We start from the raw sequence: 20192 nt of genomic DNA on the forward strand, positions 1-20192 counted from the left end.
TTCAACGGTTATTTATTTGAAAGAATGTAGCATTGAAGCACATTGTAAAAATATGCAGATGTATGAAAGTAAATCTGTGTCATCGGATTTTGAAAGAAAAAAGTGATTCAATTTCTAGCACTGAATATTTATGCATTGAATTTATGTATCTGAATGTTTTTCAATGTTAAAATATTCAACTGCAAAAATTTCAACTTCAAAAAATTCAACCGCAAGAAAAATTCAATCGCAAAAAAAATTCAACCTCAAAAAATTCAACCGCAAAAATTTCAACCGCAAAAATTCAACTGCAACGTCTGGGGAACACAAGGAAGAGCAATCAATTCTAGATTCAAGATCGGGAGCGTGCATCAAGGAGCGAGCACGAGTCACCCCAAACTTCGGCTTGTCGGCTGGCATGGTGACCGGATTTTAGCCATGTCCAGTAATAGGGCTTCAGTGAGTGTTTTAAGTGGTTTGTGTCTGTAAGATTCAGTAATAGACAGCTGACATTTGTACATTAACAGACTGTTTTAACTCTTCTTTATGCCATCAGTGTGGTTTGTGTCTGTAAGATTCAGTAATAGACAGCTGACATTTGTACATTAACAGACTGTTTTAACTCTTCTTTATGCCATCAGTGTGGTTTGTGTCTGTAAGATTCAGTAATAGACAGCTGACATTTGTACATTAACAGACTGTTTTAACTCTTCTTTATGCCATCAGTGTGGTTTTTGTCTGTAAGATTCAGTAATAGACAACTGTCATTTGTACATTAACAGACTGTTTTAACTCTTCTTTATGCCATCAGTGTGGTTTTTGTCTGTAAGATTCAGTAACAGACAGCTGACATTTGTACATTAACAGACTGTTTTAACTCTTCTTTATGCCATCAGTGTGGTTTTTGTCTGTAAGATTCAGTAATAGACAGCTGACATTTGTACATTAACAGACTGTTTTAACTCTTCTTTATGCCATCAGTGTGGTTTTTGTCTGTAAGATTCAGTAATAGACAGCTGACATTTGTACATTAACAGACTGTTTTAACTCTTCTTTATGCCATCAGTGTGGTTTTTGTCTGTAAGATTCAGTAACAGACAGCTGACATTTGTACATTAACAGACTGTTTTAACTCTTCTTTATGCCATCAGTGTGGTTTTTGTCTGTAAGATTCAGTAATAGACAGCTGACATTTGTACATTAACAGACTGTTTTAACTCTTCTTTATGCCATCAGTGTGGTTTTTGTCTGTAAGATTCAGTAATAGACAGCTGACATTTGTACATTAACAGACTGTTTTAACTCTTCTTTATGCCATCAGTGTGGTTTTTGTCTGTAAGATTCAGTAATAGACAGCTGACATTTGTACATTAACAGACTGTTTTAACTCTTCTTTATGCCATCAGTGTGGTTTGTGTCTGTAAGATTCAGTAATAGACAGCTGACATTTGTACATTAACAGACTGTTTTAACTCTTCTTTATGCCATCAGTGTGGTTTTTGTCTGTAAGATTCAGTAATAGACAGCTGACATTTGTACATTAATAGACTGTTTTAACTCTTCTTTATGCCATCAGTGTGGTTTGTGTCTGTAAGATTCAGTAATAGACAGCTGACATTTGTACATTAACAGACTGTTTTAACTCTTCTTTATGCCATCAGTGTGGTTTTTGTCTGTAAGATTCAGTAATAGACAGCTGACATTTGTACATTAACAGACTGTTTTAACTCTTCTTTATGCCATCAGTGTGGTTTTTGTCTGTAAGATTCAGTAACAGACAGCTGACATTTGTACATTAACAGACTGTTTTAACTCTTCTTTATGCCATCAGTGTGGTTTTTGTCTGTAAGATTCAGTAATAGACAGCTGACATTTGTACATTAACAGACTGTTTTAACTCTTCTTTATGCCATCAGTGTGGTTTTTGTCTGTAAGATTCAGTAATAGACAGCTGACATTTGTACATTAACAGACTGTTTTAACTCTTCTTTATGCCATCAGTGTGGTTTTTGTCTGTAAGATTCAGTAATAGACAGCTGACATTTGTACATTAACAGACTGTTTTAACTCTTCTTTATGCCATCAGTGTGGTTTTTGTCTGTAAGATTCAGTAATAGACAGCTGACATTTGTACATTAACAGACTGTTTTAACTCTTCTTTATGCCATCAGTGTGGTTTGTGTCTGTAAGATTCAGTAATAGACAGCTGACATTTGTACATTAATAGACTGTTTTAACTCTTCTTTATGCCATCAGTGTGGTTTGTGTCTGTAAGATTCAGTAATAGACAGCTGACATTTGTACATTAACAGACTGTTTTAACTCTTCTTTATGCCATCAGTGTGGTTTTTGTCTGTAAGATTCAGTAATAGACAGCTGACATTTGTACATTAACAGACTGTTTTAACTCTTCTTTATGCCATCAGTGTGGTTTTTGTCTGTAAGATTCAGTAATAGACAGCTGACATTTGTACATTAACAGACTGTTTTAACTCTTCTTTATGCCATCAGTGTGGTTTGTGTCTGTAAGATTCAGTAATAGACAGCTGACATTTGTACATTAACAGACTGTTTTAACTCTTCTTTATGCCATCAGTGTGGTTTGTGTCTGTAAGATTCAGTAATAGACAGCTGACATTTGTACATTAACAGACTGTTTTAACTCTTCTTTATGCCATCAGTGTGGTTTTTGTCTGTAAGATTCAGTAATAGACAGCTGACATTTGTACATTAACAGACTGTTTTAACTCTTCTTTATGCCATCAGTGTGGTTTGTGTCTGTAAGATTCAGTAATAGACAGCTGACATTTGTACATTAACAGACTGTTTTAACTCTTCTTTATGCCATCAGTGTGGTTTGTGTCTGTAAGATTCAGTAATAGACAACTGTCATTTGTACATTAACAGACTGTTTTAACTCCTCTTTATGCCATCAGTGTGGTTTTTGTCTGTAAGATTCAGTAAGAGACAGCTGACATTTGTACATTAACAGACTGTTTTAACTCTTCTTTATGTCATCAGTGTGGTTTTTGTCTGTAAGATTCAGTAAGAGACAGCTGACATTTGTACATTAACAGACTGTTTTAACTCTTCTTTATGCCATCAGTGTGGTTTGTGTCTGTAAGATTCAGTAACAGACAGCTGACATTTGTACATTAACAGACTGTTTTAACTCTTCTTTATGCCATCAGTGTGGTTTTTGTCTGTAAGATTCAGTAAGAGACAGCTGACATTTGTACATTAACAGACTGTTTTAACTCTTCTTTATGCCATCAGTGTGGTTTGTGTCTGTAAGATTCAGTAATAGACAGCTGACATTTGTACATTAACAGACTGTTTTAACTCTTCTTTATGCCATCAGTGTGGTTTTTGTCTGTAAGATTCAGTAATTCCTTGGGTTCCCTGGATGTTGCAGTTGAATTATTTGCAGTTGAATTTTTTGAGGTTGAAATTTTTGCAGTCGAATATTTTAATGTTGAAAAACATTCCGATATATATAATATTCAGTGCTAGAAATTCAATCACTATTTTTTTTCAAAATCCGATGACACAGATTTACTTCCATACAGATGACTAAAGCTGACATGGTGCAGCCGAAGTATTTGAAAAGAAAATAAACATTTTGCAGTTCTTTAATACAATCAGTTTCAGCCTTATACATTATTAAAATCTTTGTCCCATTCCTTGCTATTTCAATTTATGTTTTATATAATTTTATATACAAGTTGTATTGTATTTTTAACTGAACTGAGTACTGCAGTGAGGAGGATATTATTAGAGACAATGGTCAGACCATGGCTAGAATGCAATATATTGGTGGTGTTTTAATTAGATTTGAAAATCCTAAATTAAGAACAATTCATACATCTGCTTATCCAAGTCAGGAGCATGTTGGTCTGTACACGATCAAGTTGTGTGTTATAAATGAGGACTAAATAATATGAATACATAGTGATGAGTGGTGATCAATGTACAAAGAAACATCAATGAAAATCCTGGATAATCTTTCATCAGATGTTAAACTGACATTTTGCACAGAGTGAGGCACATTTCACATAGATTATTTTTTTATGGCAAGAAAACTATCAGTTCAAAGTTTTATTTAAATCTAAAATTGTAATTTTGCATACAACCAAATTAATTCTCAATCACTTCCTTAACTGTGCAACATATTGTGGCCTTTAAAAATAAACCTGACGTTTAATTAGTCAAGATTAATAAAAGCAGTACACTGAGCAAGTTGTGTCAGGAATACGGCTATAACATTTTAGACATCTTAAAATTTTAGAGCACAGTAAATTTATGTTAAAAAACAGTTTAAAGTGATTTACAATGCACTCATTGCCTTACTGCAGTGTGGCATACTTAGTCATGTATTCTAGTCATATTAAATTAAAAGGCACATCACATTTCTCAAGCTGACATTTTAACCAGACATCCATGAGAAAAGCATTTTCAGAAACCTACCAATGTTTTACATGGTAAACAACAATGTACAAAATTTCTCAACTGAAAATACAGCATATAGCTTTCTTCCTTGGTGAAAACTGCAAAAAAAAAAAAAAAAGCTGTGAAAACCCTCGGAAAGATCTTCTCCGACATAACCATCTTAAATCAAAAAGACTTAAAAGATTCTCCTTCATCAACAGCGACTGTTTAAGGCAACCTTGCTTTTCCTCAAAGAAACAATTGTTTCTGTGAGTTTGCTCAGTGACCAGCATGGCATTAGATGTGACATAATCTTATTGTCACAAGAAAAGGTCCACCATAGATAGTACTTGACTGCTAGACTATTGATTAAGGTCAATGACAAACATCTCTACAAAATGCCAAACTGACCAAAGAGCAAAACTGCCCAAAGTATTCGGTCTTCCACATTTCAGTCTAATACAAGAGATGGTTATGTTATTTTGGAAACTTGGAAAACTTCGGAGAAAAAAAAAATCTTTTTTTTGGTCAGTCACACTATTTAGTCTTCATGGAAGTTTTTCGAAGGTGACGCGACCCAGGACTGAGTGAGCAGTAATAATTTCATTCCAGTTCTTAGTCAGCCTTCCATATACAATTTTTAATGTTAACATATTTGTGTTTAGGAGAGGACTGCATGCCGAGGGAAAAACTGATGGAAACAAATGCTTTGGTCCATGTATGTACTATCCTGGCAGTTATATATTCCAGAGCACATGCGGTGGCAGTTCATATTCCAACTGTCTGCTTTCTGGAGCCCTTTCTACTCACCCATTCTCCTTCCACAATACTAAGTGAATGCTATGGTCAGGCATGCTGGTGGCAAACACTAGTCCGGAGTCATTGCCTCCATCCAGGCCATTGAGCCAGGAAGTCACGCCTGCCAGGAAGCTGGATCCTCGTTTGGACTTTCTGTAGGCTGGTAGAGGCCAACGGCCAGAAATAGCCTCTGTCCTCAGGTCCATCACATACAGGAAGTTGTTGTCAAGAAGGAGTGCAAAAACCTCACCAAAGCTTAGAAGGGACAGGTTGGCTGGGTCCTGCAGTTTTATTACCCTGGAAACAGAAAAACAGACTGAATTTTAGTGTGCTCAAAGTTTTACTTCTGTTCTCTTGTCCATAGCCACATGCGAAGGCGAACTGGCCATCAGTAGTACTTGTCTAGTTATATAGTTACTCTAGATGGTATTTCCTTGGCTTCTAGTTCTACAGTGAGGAACCTTGGAGTTATTTTTGACCAGAATTTATCATTTGACGCACATATAAAACTGGTTTCTAGGACTGCCTTCTTTCACCTTCGTAATATTGCTAAAATCAGGAACATCCTGTCTCAGGGTGATGCAGAGAAACTAGTTCATGCATTTGTTACTTCAAGATTGGACTACTGTAATTCCTTATTATTGGGCTGTCCCACATATTCTCTGAAAAGCCTCCAGCTGATCCAAAATGCTGCAGCCAGAGTTCTGATGAGAACTAACAGGAGAGATCATGTTTCTCCAGTTTTAGCTTCTCTTCATTGGCTCCCTGTTAAATTCAGAATAGAATTTAAGATTCTTCTTCTCACATATAAAGCTCTTAATGACCGAGCTCCATCATATCTTAAAGATTTAATTGTAAGATATTTTCCTAACAGAGCACTTCGCTCCCAAACTGCAGGTTTACTTGTTGTTCCCAGAGTTTCTAAAAGTAGAATGGGAGGTAGAGCCTTCAGTTATCAGGCCCCTCTCTTGTGGAATAAGCTGCCAGTAAATGTCTGGGAAGCAGACACCCTTTCCACTTTTAAGATTAGGCTTAAAACTTTCCTTTTTGATAAAGCTTATAGTTAGGGATGGCTCAGGTAATCCTGAAACATCCCATAGTTAAGCTGCTATAGGCTTAGACTGCTGGGGGACCTCATCTGTCACACCTTTCCTCACTTTGCTCTCTTTTTCCCCTGTTTAATTTCACAATTGATTTTATGTACATGTGACATTATTGTGGTTATTAACTTGTGTTTCCCTGTTCCAGCAGGTATCCTTTGAATGGCGTTATGGTGTTTTTCCCCCCTCTTTTCCCTCTTTTCTGTCTTCTCAAACCCCAGCTGGTCGAGGTGGATGGCCACCCTTCCTGAGTCTGGTTCTGCCAGAGGTTTCTTCCTGGTTCTGGTTCTGCCAGAGGTTTCTTCCTGGTTCTGGTTCTGCCAGAGGTTTCTTCCTGTTAAAGGGAGTCGTTCCTTTCCACAGTCCCTCAGGCTCAGGACAGGAGATTGGACTGAAGACAAGTTTCGGTGCAATCTGTTGGTTTCCTTAGCTAGGATATTATTTTTTGAATTGGCTCTATATGAATTAATTGGATTATGATTACAATGAATTGAATTGGACTATATTACTTAAGTACCTTGAGATGACAATTGTTGTAATCTGGCGCTATATAAATAAAATTGAATTGAATTGAATTGAATAGTATCGGACGTTTTCCCGGTGGGCTCATAGACTATTAGGCCAGTAAAGTAACTAGGGTTAACAAGGAAGAAAAAAATATTCAGTTTAAAATCTGTTGGTTTGTGACCTGATCAAGCTGTGTGATTACTGCACAAGGTTAGGTAGGTGGGTGGGTTTTGGGAAGGGGGTGTTTTTCATGACTGCAAAGTCTCATGCGTGTCTAGCAAATCGCCAATTTAATATGGTCCAGTTGAATTTGTCCATGGCCTTTTCCCGTGCCTGTCAATCACTCAGATACTCAAGACCAGAGTGGGAAAAAGTAATGGATAAAAAATAAAAAAAAGCAGTCAGGCAGGTTCACCAAAATGTCCTAAACTCACTAAATATTATTTTGCTGCTATTGTTACTTCCAACACCAAATGTGGAAATGGCAGGAAGGATGCCAGTACCATTGCTGACATGCAGGTGGTGACAGACATCAAGACAATAGTTAAAGTGAAAAAGAGAAGCCAATACAGCGCTCAAGAGTCAGCAGAGCCCCCAAAGAGCAGGGAAAGCTCAAGTGACATGGTAAGGAGCTATGAGAGAGCTGGTGCTGCATGAGAAGGCATCCAAAAGTAGCAAGTCAGCCACTGGTTACACTTCCCATTGACTTTGTTATATACAGAGTCAAATTAACCTTCAATTAGTGCATAATTTAAGTCAAACAGAATAACTTCAACTTAATTATGGGGTATAATGTATATATTTATCTATGATCGCTTCAAAATAATTCAATTACAATCCATTTGTCAAGCAAACTTGATTCGAATAACAGTGGACTATTTTACGAAACTCCTACGACAGGTTTGGTTCACTCGAAAATTCTGTTTGTACCCGAAAGAAAACTTCAAATTTAAATATTGGTGAAAGCACAAATTCTCTTAAATCACTCGTTGTTGTTATTGGCGACTGTCGGGGGCATATAGAGGGCTTTCTACACACTCGTCTACAGGGATGACATCATCGACGCCCGCCGCTGCAGCACAGCTTATTCACTCCGTGCTCTGTGACAGTCGGCTAACTTCACAGAGTTTGCTGCTGATAGTTTTGTGCAACATGGCAGGATATTTATCAGATTTTGACGACGTGGACCACAACTTTGAGTATGATGGACGTCCTTACCAGAGTGAATGAGCAGCAGAGTCGCAACATAGGATAGGATAGAATAGAATAGAAAATACTGTATTCATCCCCCGTGGGGGGAAATTAACAATTAAAAAACAAACCTGAGAACATGACTCAAAACCAGGGGATGGTCAGGTATACATTTGAAGTTCTGGAAGGTGGGTCTTGTCACATCAAGATAATGGTGGACTCACCAAACGATCTTAATCCATATGTGCACGATGAGGCCCCAAAGGGGTGGATGGAGAATCTACGCACTTCACCCCAACTGAATGAAAAGCTAATTTGATGAATTTACTTCAGTTCATGACACTTCATTTTGTCACTCATTATCATATCTCAGTGAGCTCATATATTCATATAAACATGGACTGACATACACATGTAATGGTTAAATGTATTGTATGGTTGTTTACTGTTATTCTTAATAGTTTGTTTTAATTTTTTGTTTCATCTGCTTTTTAATTTGATGTGTTAGTTCACATATGTTTGTACTTTATATAGCAATTAGCAAAAATTGAGCTTTTTGTTTAGAGGTTGCCACCCTGGGGGAGGGGACCACAGGAGAATTTTCCCGTCAATATAGTTAATAGTTACAAACAGAAGCAGCCGTATGGATTTTTTGCTCCTATATGCTGTGAAATGTGGACAAATATGATGGTAATGGTTAATTGATTAAATTTTTATCAATATTTTATTTATTAAGTTTTAGCAGTTTTTATTTATTAGGTTTTTAGTGACGTTTTATTTGTTTGGTATTTTCTTTATAGTGATGTCTCATGTATATAGTATGTATGGTAGTAGTTAATATTAATTATTTATGAATTTACTTTTAAATAGTGATTAGTGATTTCAGGGGAGATATGTGGGAGTGAATCCATATTATATCCACACCATATACTGTCTATCGAGACTGAGGTCAGGAGGTTCTCTGGTAAAGCAAACAACAGAAGATGTTTGTGCAAGGCGCAGCCATGAAGGGACCAAGTCAAGGGTGTTTTTGTCCACATACTGCTGCCATACAAATGTTATTTGCACAAGGGTTCAACAATCTATTGTCTTTGAGAGTCCTTGTATGCTGCTGTGTGACGTGCTGCTGAAGGTGTCAATAAAATGAAGAGGTTTCAAAGACAAATGTGATAACTTGTGGTTTTTTACCATAAGTAAAAACCTGGGCTTGCTTAAGCTAGCATAAGTAAAAACTGTTCATGTTGTAGTAGGGGATTATAACCAACCTGATTTAAAGATTATGCTCATCAAGTTAGATGAGATAGAAAATTTGATTTGTCTGCCCCAAAGTGGCTAAAATAATTTTTTGACAAAGAGTCATCAATAAATACCAGTCGTAATAAAATAATAATGATAAAAACACACTTAACATATAAAGCACAGGACTGTGGTCAGATGACAGGGAGGCCTACAGCAGATCCAGAGCGGATCTGAAAAGAGGGATTACAGCTGCCATTCAGAAATAGAAAATGCAAATTGAACAGCATTTAAAAGGACAATAACAAGTGGCAGGGGATCAGAACAATTACAAACCAAACCCCTGTCTACCCACCATAGTCGACCCTTTCCTCCCTGATCAGCTGAACACGTTCTCCTCTCGGTTTGATAGCAACAACAGCAGTGTGAGAGTGCCAACTCCCACACCCCTCACCCACAGTCAACACCCTTCACACATCACCAACTCCCCCCAGGAACAGAGGCAACTGATGGCATTGGCCCAATACCAGGTTGAGCAGGCTCTGCTTAAGATCAACTACAAGAACAGCTACTGGTCCGGATGGGGTCCCAGGGGTGCCCTAAAGGCATGTGACACCAACTTCCGACTCTCTTCACTGACATATTCAACAGGTCACTGAAGGAGGCCACCTACGTGAGGATGCTGTTTGTTGACTTCAGCTCTGCCTCAACCCAGGTAAGCTGGTAAACAAGCTGCTGTTACTGAGCCTCGACCACCATCTCTGTGGTTGGATTATGGCCTTCCTCTGTAACAGATCACAACATGTGAGACTTGGACACCTCATCTCCACAAACACCATCTTGAACACTGGCACCCTCCAAGGCTGTGAACTCAGTACACTCTTACATTCACTTTTCACACAACTGCACTCCTATTCATAACGCAAATTACATGTACAAGTTTACAGGTGACACAGCCGTTGTGGGGATGATAACGATGAGGCAGCCTACAGAGAGGAGATCCAAGCCCTCAAATCCTGGTGTCAGAACAACGACTTGCTCCTCAACACCAACAAGACAAAGGAGCTTGTCAATGACTTCAGAAAACACAAGGGCACAACACAGGCCACTTTGGTAGTCACTGGAGAAGAAGTGGAACAGGTGGAGAGTTTCGAGTACCTTGGTGTTCATCTCTCAGAGGAACTGACGTGGGGACTGAACACCAAGGAGCTGGTAAAGAAAGCCCAGGAGAGACTCTTCTTCCTGCAGACCCTCAGAAAAACTGGGCTCCCACAGAAACTCCTTACCAACTTCTACCAGTGCACCATAGAAAGTGTCCAGACCTATGGATGCACAGTGTGGTTCTTCAGCTGCACCTCAGGAGAGGAAGGACCAGCAGCGGGTCAGCAAGTCAACACAAAAGATCATCTGTGCCACTTCCACCCCTGGAACACATCCAGAGCTGAAAAGATTAGGTATGACTGCACACACTCTGGACAAGGTCCTTATGACACCCTCCACTCTGGCGTGCTCAAGGTCACGAGGGTATGGACACAGGAAGACTGAAAACCATTTCTTCCCCAGGGCAGGGAAAGCGCTACTGAAAGCCTGAGCTGGACCTTTTTTTATTTAGCACTTTTGTCCTCTTTTTTAATTCCTTACTTTTTATCCTTTATACTTTTTATTCCGTGGTGTTTACAAATGCAATATTTATGGTAATATTGATTAGATATGCTGGTAAGTATAGGACTGCTGTCAAAGAGAATTTTGTTGTATAGACATGTGCAATGACATGAAAGACTTCTATTCTACTCCACATTGCCATGTTGTTGTAAAGAGTGTTACTGTTATTTGTTTTGGAGAATCAAGATTTGTCAAATAAGAAGAGGTTGTGTGTGACATGCTAAGTTAACCATTTACATTCTGTTCTTGCCTCGCTTCTAATGCAATTTGTGGACTTGCGTGGAAACATAATAGAGTACGTATAATCGTAAGGTTAGTCAATCACACATTGTACTTTGTATATTTAAGATGGCTGTATGTTATTTGAAACCAATAAATAATAAGGGAATTCCTATGTTCCTCTACATATTTAAGCTTGGAAACGCATAGCGTTAATTCAATTCAGTTAAATTTAGTTTTATTTACATTACCAAATCACAACAAATGTCTCCTCAAGGCACAAAGATACGGTCCAATTCAAGCCAGTTCACTGCAATACAATCATAATCCAATGATTAATGTCAGAGAACGAGCACCCTTTGCAGAGTACTTTGCGACAGCCATGATAAGCATGCATATGCATAAATAAAAGCAAAAATATTCCTGGCCAAACACCTCTAATATTTGCAGGTCATTATGGTGTTCTTAAATATGAAATTTAGTTACACTGTCTATGACAATCGTTTAGATTCTTCTTCAGTACTTTTTCCAATTGTATAATTTTTTGTCTTCCAATCAAAACTTTTTCTTAATCCCCTTACACCTGTAACAAATAACAATCTATCTTACTACACTTTGGAGTCTTTTTGAAGAAATACTTACATTTTGACAACAAGATTTTAAGAGGCTATAGCTTAATAGTGGTTAGACATAAAAGGATACTGTAAATGAGAAAAATAGTGAGTGTACCCCAAAGTTTATGAAGTTAATAAATTGAATGACCTAAGTTGCAGGTGATGACATCACTGAGTAGAAGCACCTTTGACTACACAACTTCAAGTGAACACTTGATTTTTAACACATTTAGTGTCTTTTTGTGATTCTTTTCTCAATTCATGTACACATTTAAAAGTTATAATCTTCATCATTTTATCCACATAAAAACAACAACAACAACAAAAAAAATATCAGTAAAAGGAATGTCAGTAGGAATTAGTAAAAAGTCTTTCAATCAGATCTTGATTTTGGCTTCAGTATTAAGTGGTCAATAACTGGTGTTTATATCAGTTAGTTTCATTTGTTCTCAGTGCCCAGAGGTCATCAGTTAGTAAGAGGAACGAAAATTTGAGGGCTCAGCATATGTCAAATGTCCGTCCCCTCAATAGCCAACAGGCTCATCAGAGAGTCTAATACATCAATGTACACTTAATCAGTGTTTACAAAAACCCAGTTGTCATGACTATTGATACTCTTGCGGCACAATTCAGACCACCCAATCTACATCCACGCTGGCATCATTGAGACTGTGTTTTATTACTTTCACAACCTCATTCATTTACTACATTCATTAACAAATTTGGGGGTATGATTCAACTAATACATGTCTGCCATCTAGTGGTAGTGAGGGGAAACAAAGTCTTATGTGTTATGTGCAACTTTCAACCCGTTTTATTCAGTGTGGTGGCTTGTTCCAGTTCTGCAACAGTGGTGCTTAAGGGGTTAACATTCACATTAAATACGAATTACTTCCATAAGTAGAAATTGAATAAATTACTTATGCTATTCATATATTACGATTTAAAACTTTCCTAACAATTGACCCCTTGTGTGTAATAACATGTTACTGAAACTGTTTGTGTAAAACACTTTGTGTAAAGTGAGCAACATTTCTCATCTTGATCCAATGCAGTGTTCTGCTGGGAAAGCCTGGATCCTCTGACATTGATTTCACTTTGACACCAATTTTCTGGACGACCCACTCTAACCACGGCCGCCCAATATCATCCAATAGCATCTGTGGAAAGCAAGCCCAATACACAAAGACCCTCCCCACAACCCACAGGTCCCAAAGGATTCTTTGCTAAGGTTCAAGACACTCTAGGACACCTTCAAATGTTCTTTAACCACGCCTTGACTGGTCAGGGCTCTTCTGGTAGGATGAGGAGAGCTCACTCTATATTAGGTAGGTGATCATAATGTTATGGCTTATCAGCATATGTAAGCTATCTTAAGTACTCAGAAAGCTAAATATAAACAAAATATAGTGTTGTTATTCATCATTATCATCATCATCATTTAAGGACACCTTAAAACAGCAGGTGTTTAATAAATGTTTTTGTACTGGGAATTATGATTAGTAATTTTTTACTGCTTTCCATGTAAAAAAACAAAAAAAAAAACAGATAAGTATACTGCTTTACCTGAGAATCTCAAAACTGGCAAAGTCCCACTGATACACCCCAAGGTCAGAGCTGCACACAATGTACCGTCCATCAAACTGCAGGCGAGGCTGAAGGCTGATGCTGCGGTTCTCTGATACTGACAGTGTCTTCAAACACCTACAGTTGATTTCTCTGCCTAAAGGCCATATCTGCAAAGAGAGCACAATATTTGTTCCATCTTTCAGACCATTCAGACATAGCAGGTCACACATGAAAACACCAACAAGTTAAACTTTAACGGTGATTGAACAGATCTTCTTATCTTCCAATCCAACACTTAACATACAGTGGGGAGAGAAAGGTTACCTTTATTTCATACTTATCAGCACTTAGGAGAATATGATCACCAGGACTGTGTACCATCGATTCTACTTCACTCTTCTGTAGTATCACCTAATGAGAAACAACACAAGGGGTAGCAAATTCGGAGAGTGCCAGAGAGACAGTCAAAAAGATTCATTCTGTTGAATTGAGCTGACCTTTGTGACCCACTCAGTGTGTCCGGTCAGAGTGTTGAGACAGGCACCAGCAGACAAAGACCAGATCTTTACTGAGAAGTCTGCGGAGCCACTGACCAGCACATCCAGTCCATCATTGTAGTCCACACTGAAGACTGAACAAATACACACACCCACACACAACTATATTAGTGTACCCAGTATCTATATCATCAAATTTAGCCTGAAAAAAGGAAAAGTAATAACATGTTCAGATGTCACACATCTTGCAATTCTAGAGTTGTCCCAAAACAAAATGAGGGGATTGCATTACTCTGTATGCTGAAGGCTGTATTTCTGGTAATCATGACTTTGAGATAATCTGGCTGGTTTACAACTTTTGACTGGAACGCCGACATCAACATCACACAGAAGGGCAGAGAATAAGCTACAAGTTGTCTTGCCTACGGGTAAAAGAAAATAAGTTCTAATTTATTTTTGTCTGCAGGTTGTTGCAGTCGGGTTCAGAGCCTCCACGTGAGACGACCATTCATTTCTGAGAAGTAAAGGTGAACTATGCCCATTTTTGTTGCCCCGACAAGACCATAGCATCCTTAGTGAAATTGAAGCTGAGCTGGAGCCGAATAAAAACATCTACTGCCGAAGTCTGAGTCCCGATTTGAAACATTCCCTCTATCCCATTACACTCAAGAGCCAGATCTTAGTGGAAATAGGTCTAATTTGGCACAAAAAAACGACATAAGTCTGCCTGCAGGTGGTGCTATTATTTAGGTCACTAAATATTGTTCAGTAACACATTAAAACAGAGATGTCAAATTCCGGTCCTTGAGGGCCGCTGTCCGGCAGGTTTTAGATGTTGCAAATAGCTAGTATGGCAAAGCTACCAATTTCAATCACATCTTAAAGTTGGAGGCAATTTGTTTTTGCATATGTAGATTAGTCATCAGTGATTAACTGAATTTCAATTTTGCTTGCATTAAACAACAATGAAAAAGGATCATCTTTAAAAAAACATAATTGTTCTGCCTTACATCTTAAAAACTGTAATAACCTAAGCAGACACCCTCTCTAACTTTAAGATTAGGCTTAAAAAATTCCTTTTTGACAAAGCTTTTATTTAGGGGTGACTGATAGTTATGCTGCTATAGGCCTGAATTGCTGGGGGACATGATACACCTTTCTTCACTCTGTTCTCTGTTCTCTCTATGGACATTAACTTGTGTTTCTCTTTCTCAGCAGGTATCCCTAGCCTGGTGTTATGGTGTTTGTTGTCCCCTCTTTTCTGTCTTCTCAAACCCCAGCTGGTTGAGGTGGATGGCCACCCTTCCTGAGTCTGGTGCTACCAGAGGTTTCTTCCTGTTAAAAGGAAGCTTTTTCTTTGCACAGTCACCTCATGCATGCCCAGGATGTGAGATTAGCTCAAATAGAAGTTTTAGTTTCCGTTGGTTTCCTTTGCTCGGTTACTTTTTTTAAAAATTTGCTTTGTATGTTTGTATGAGAATCAGCACCTCCAAATCCGAGACTATGGTTCTCAGCCGGAAAAGGGTGGAATGCTCTCTCCGGGTCGGGAATGAGATCCTTCCCCAAGTGGAGGAGTTCAAGTATCTCGGGGTCTTGTTCACGAGTGAGGGACGAATGGAGCGTGAGATTGACGGCGGATCGGTGCAGCGTCTGCAGTGTTGCTGCACCGACCCGTCGTTGTGAAGAAGGAGCTGAGCCAGAAGGTGAAGCTCTCTATTTACTGGTCAGTCTACGTTCCCATCCTCACCTATGGTCACGAGTTGTGGGTAGAGACCGAAAGAACGAGATCGCGAATACAAGCGGCCGAAATGGGTTTCCTCCGCAGGGTGTCTGGGCCTCCCTTAGAGATAGGGTGAGAAGCTCAGTCATCCGGGAGGGGCTCGGAGTAGAACCGCTGCTCCTCCGCATTGAGAGGAGTCAGATGAGGTGGCATCTGGTTAGGATGCCCCCTGGACGCCTCCCTGGGGAGGTGTTCCGGGCCCGTCCCACTGGGAGGAGACCCGGGGAAGACCCAGGACACGTTGGAGAGACTATGTCTCTTGGCTGGCCTGGGAATGCCTCTGGGTCCCCCCGGAGGAGCTGGAGGAAGTGGCCGGGGACAGAGACGTCTGGGTTTCTCTGCTCAAGCTGCTGCCCCCGCGACCCGACCCCCGGATAAGCTGCAGATGATGGATGGATGGATGGATGGATGGATGCTTTGTGTGTATGAATTAGACTAATCTGGAATTTAATTAATTGGATTTCACTGGTTTGAATTGCTGTGATGGACTGGCGACCTGTCCAGGGTGTACCCCGCCTTTCGCCCAATGACTGCTGAGATAGGCTCCAGCCCCCCCACTAACCGACTGACGGATTGACGGTATAGGAAATGGATGGATGGATGGATGGTTTGAATTGGATTGTATCTTTGAAGTGCCTTGAGATGAAATTTGTTTTAATTTCGCGCTATATAAATAAAACTGAATTGAATTTTATTGCTGCTAGCCTCCAACAACCTCATAATGACAGTCTGCTCTCAAACCACTCAAATTCAATAAATCAACCAACACAAGAGGAGCAAATCTTGAAAACCTAAAAAAAAATTAAGACAAAAAATGTAAACGAAGAAAATCATCAAACTATTAAATGTGGTTTGCTGAATATTAGATCTCTCCCTTCGAAGTCTCTGTTAGTGAATGATTTGATTTGTGATCATCATATTGATATATTTTGTCTTACAGAAACCTGGCTGCAGCAGGAGGATCATGTTAGCATTAGTGAATCAACTCCCTCTGACTATTTAAATGTTCACGTTCCTCGAACCACAGGCAGAGGAGGAGGAGTGGCAGCTATCTTCAGATCAGGGTTACTAATCAGTCCTAGACCCAAGATTAGTTTTAGCTCTTTTAAATCTGACTCAGTTTTTCTCACTCAAAGCGGAAATCATAAAGACCTCTTATTTCTTGTTGTGTATCGTCCACCTGGCCTTTATTCTAAGTTTCTGTCCGATTCTCAAATTCTTAAGCTCCGTTAGTGCTGAATATAGATAAAGTCATTGTAGTGGGTGACGCTAACATTTATGCAGATGTTCAAAACAACAGCTTAACTATATTGACTTTAGATCTATATCAGATTCAATTGGATTTTCTCAAAGTGTTCACAGACCTTTATAACCCTTGGTCTTGAATGAACTGTATTTCCTCATAAACCTGTCTCATCTGACCATTTTTTGATAACTTTGAAATTTACATCACTTGACACACAACATCTGGGAAGTAATTTATATACAGGAGACATCTAATAGAGGGCTGCACAGTGGTGGTTAACACCGTCGCATCATAGCAAGAGGGTTCCAAGTTCGAATCCCGGCTGGTGAATAGATCCTGTGTATGCTTAGGTTCTCTCTAGGTACTCCGGCTTCCTTCCACCATCCAAAAATACTCACTAAATTGACTAAATTGTCCCTAGTACTTAGTGAGTGTGAGCGTGCATGGTTGTGTCTCGTTTGTCTAGGTGTGGCCCTGTGATGGACTGGAGTACCCTGCCTCTCGCCCAGTGACAGCTGGGATAGGCTCCAGCCCTGCTGCAACCTAAATTGGATTAAGCGGCTATAGGAAATGGATTAATGGATCTATCAGAGAATTCTGTAACCAAATTTAAAGAATAAATTCCATTATAATTTTCTTCAATGCCATGTGCAAAAACAACAAAGGGCAACTATCTAAACTTTACTCCAGCACAACTCTACTGTCTTGTTAACAGCACTACAATTTCAGTGCGTATAACACTGGACAATGTTGCCCCTCTGAAAAGGAAGGTAATCAGTCAGAAGACGCTCCTTGGTATAATTGACAGCTATGTGCTTCAAAGCAGACTAAGAAAGTCGTTTAATAGTAGTTTAATAACATGTAAGAAAGCTCTTCCCAAAGTTAGAACAGCTTACTATTCATCACTGATAGAAGACAATAAGAACAACCCCAGGTTTCTTTTCAGCACTGTTGCCAGGCTGACAAAGAGTCCGAGCTCTGTTGAACCATGTATTCATTTAACTCTCAGCAGTGATGACTTCATGAGCTTCTTCACTAAAAAAAAAGAATTCTATCAGAGAGAAAATTCATGGAATCCTTCCCACTATTATCACTGATGTATCATCATGTACAGCAGCTTTAAAAGTATTTTATATATTTGTTCATATAAACAAGGAATCTTCTTTCCATTGCCATGCTGTTGATATTTAGTTATACTTATCTATGAAACCAGATTAAACCAATCAGTTGGTCAGACTACAAGCATATCTCAAAGACATAAAGACCTGGACGACTACATTTTCTGCTTCTAAATTCAAACTGAAGTTGTTGTCGCTTTACCTGAGTGCTACAGGATGAAACTGTCTTACTGACTTAAACTGGATAGCATTTCCTTGGCTTCTAGTTAAACAGAGTTAGTATTTTTTATTTATTTTTAAATCAGAATCTATCCTTTGGCTTGCATGTAAAAACAGTTTAGCTTTAAAATCTGAATAGAATATAAAATTCTTCTTATCACATATAAAGCTTTTAATGACCCAAACGATCTCCGTCATACCTCAAAGATCTCATAATGCGATATTTTACAAACAGTGCACTTTGCTCTCAGACTACAGGTTTACTTGTGGTTCCCAGAGTTTCTTAAAACAGAATACTTATTTAGCTTAGAAAGCTTAATAACTTATAAACTTGTATTTCTCTTTCTCAGCAGGTGCCCCTGGCTTAGTGTTATGGTAGTTGTAACCCCCAGCAGTCAGGACAAATGGCTGCCCTTTCCTAGTATGATTCTGCCAGAAGTTTCTTCCTGTTAAAAAGGAGGATTTTTTTTCTTTCCACAGTCACCTCATGTATGCTCAGGACAAGAAATTGAATCGAAGAAAAGTTTCGGTGAAATTTGTTGGTTTCCTTACCAAGGCAACTTTTTTTTTTTTTTTTTTTAAATTGGCTTTATTTGAATTTGACTGATTTGGAATTTGATTATTTGGAATTGATTGGATTAAAATTGGATTACAATGAATTGGATTCTAATTGGCTTGGATTGGAATGAATCTTTGAAGTGCCTTGAGATGAGATTTGTTGTGATTTGGCGCTTTTGAATATTTTAAATAAATCAAATTGAAATGAATTAAGTCTGACTTGTAAGCTGCCTTTTTAATCCTTGTAAAAATGTTTTGTCAGTGTTAGAAAATTAAAAGGGGAAAAACGAGCAAAAGGTGTGCCCCAAAACATTTTTACTGTCACAACTGTGTTCAAATATAATATGGGCTTCCCAGTGGATTGATTCTGTACTAGAATTGTAGACATGCTAAAAGTTGGAAAAAAAGTTGGAAAAAAAAAAAGATGTTAACACAATCCTGTCTGCATACAACATAGAATGTTGATTTTGGTAAATTATTATTGTGAGAATGCTGTTAAGCATTAAGATTTATGTAATATCTTTTGGTGTTTCTAACTTTTATACTTTTAAAATATTTAACTTTTATTTTTGCTCATTCTTGGTTTTTATGAATGGGGAGCCAGCAGAGCCACTGAAAACCTTCAGTGTTTTCTGATATTCAACTACATTTTTTCAAATAAATTCGTCTAACTTTCATACAGTTTAACTTAGCAGCCATTTTACAATTACTTGCTTGACCTTTGATTTTATTTATTCAGCAAATGCTTTTCTAGTAAAATTTAACTTTTCTTTTGCTACTTTGGCATCTTCAGGTGTCTTCATTACTTCAACCTTGAAGTAAAATGTGAGCCCATTTCATTCCAGCCCATTGTTCATGTGCTTTCAATTAAACCATTTCTTTCTTTCTTCTCTGTCTTTCTCTGTTTCCCATTTAACATCAGTGTTCTGGTGATCCATTTAACCTTTGACCTTTTTCATAAGAACTGTTCATCTCTGTGTTAAAATCATCTTCAGCTGTCACTTATACATTTTTCAAATTCAATTTAAGGTTCCAATTAAGCTGGCATATACATTCCATTTAACTCTTTTAGATTAACTCAGCAAAATTTTAAGACTTTTCACTTATTTTAATTCTCCTTTAAATCCTTCTGTTGTTTTTAACCTTTCAAATTCTTCAACTAAGACTTCTGCAGGATATTCCAATAGGTTTAAATAATTACATTATTGACATATCAACTTGAAATTCCATCAAGCAAGACAACAGCAACTGTTTTTCTGCTAAAATTAAAAGTTGTTCAGCTTTTTCTAGCATATTCAGCTATCCCCATTCAACTTTTTAGCATTCTCACTGCTGTTTCTACTTGAGAGAATGTTGTCTAGCCGATTTCCACTATTTTGATATCAAAATGTTCAGCTCCTTCAGGAGATTCCGGCTATTACTTTTATACTTTTTAAAATATTTAACATTTTATGCAAATTTCAAGTCTTTC

At 38.2% G+C, this 20192-nt stretch overlaps 1 protein-coding gene across 3 annotated transcripts in view; it reads right to left on the reverse strand.

Annotated features, from left to right (window-relative positions):
• Positions 1-3081: 3081 nt before the first annotated feature.
• Positions 3082-20192, reverse strand: part of fbxw2 (F-box and WD repeat domain containing 2) — a 56402-nt gene continuing 39291 nt past the window's right edge. For all 3 annotated transcript variants that reach the window (XM_072371916.1, XM_072371914.1, XM_072371915.1), the window contains exons 5-8: positions 13801-13934; positions 13628-13714; positions 13301-13470; positions 3082-5502 (exon numbers count right to left, since the gene is read on the reverse strand). In XM_072371916.1, the coding sequence (XP_072228017.1) occupies positions 5214-5502; positions 13301-13470; positions 13628-13714; positions 13801-13934 (680 nt within the window). In that variant the 3' untranslated portion in view covers positions 3082-5213. The remainder of the gene's footprint in view (positions 5503-13300; positions 13471-13627; positions 13715-13800; positions 13935-20192) is intronic.

Source organism: Leuresthes tenuis, unplaced genomic scaffold (assembly GCF_036924035.1).
Source record: "Leuresthes tenuis unplaced genomic scaffold, fLeuTen1.0.hap1 SCAF_19, whole genome shotgun sequence".
NCBI lineage: Eukaryota > Metazoa > Chordata > Actinopteri > Atheriniformes > Atherinopsidae > Leuresthes > Leuresthes tenuis.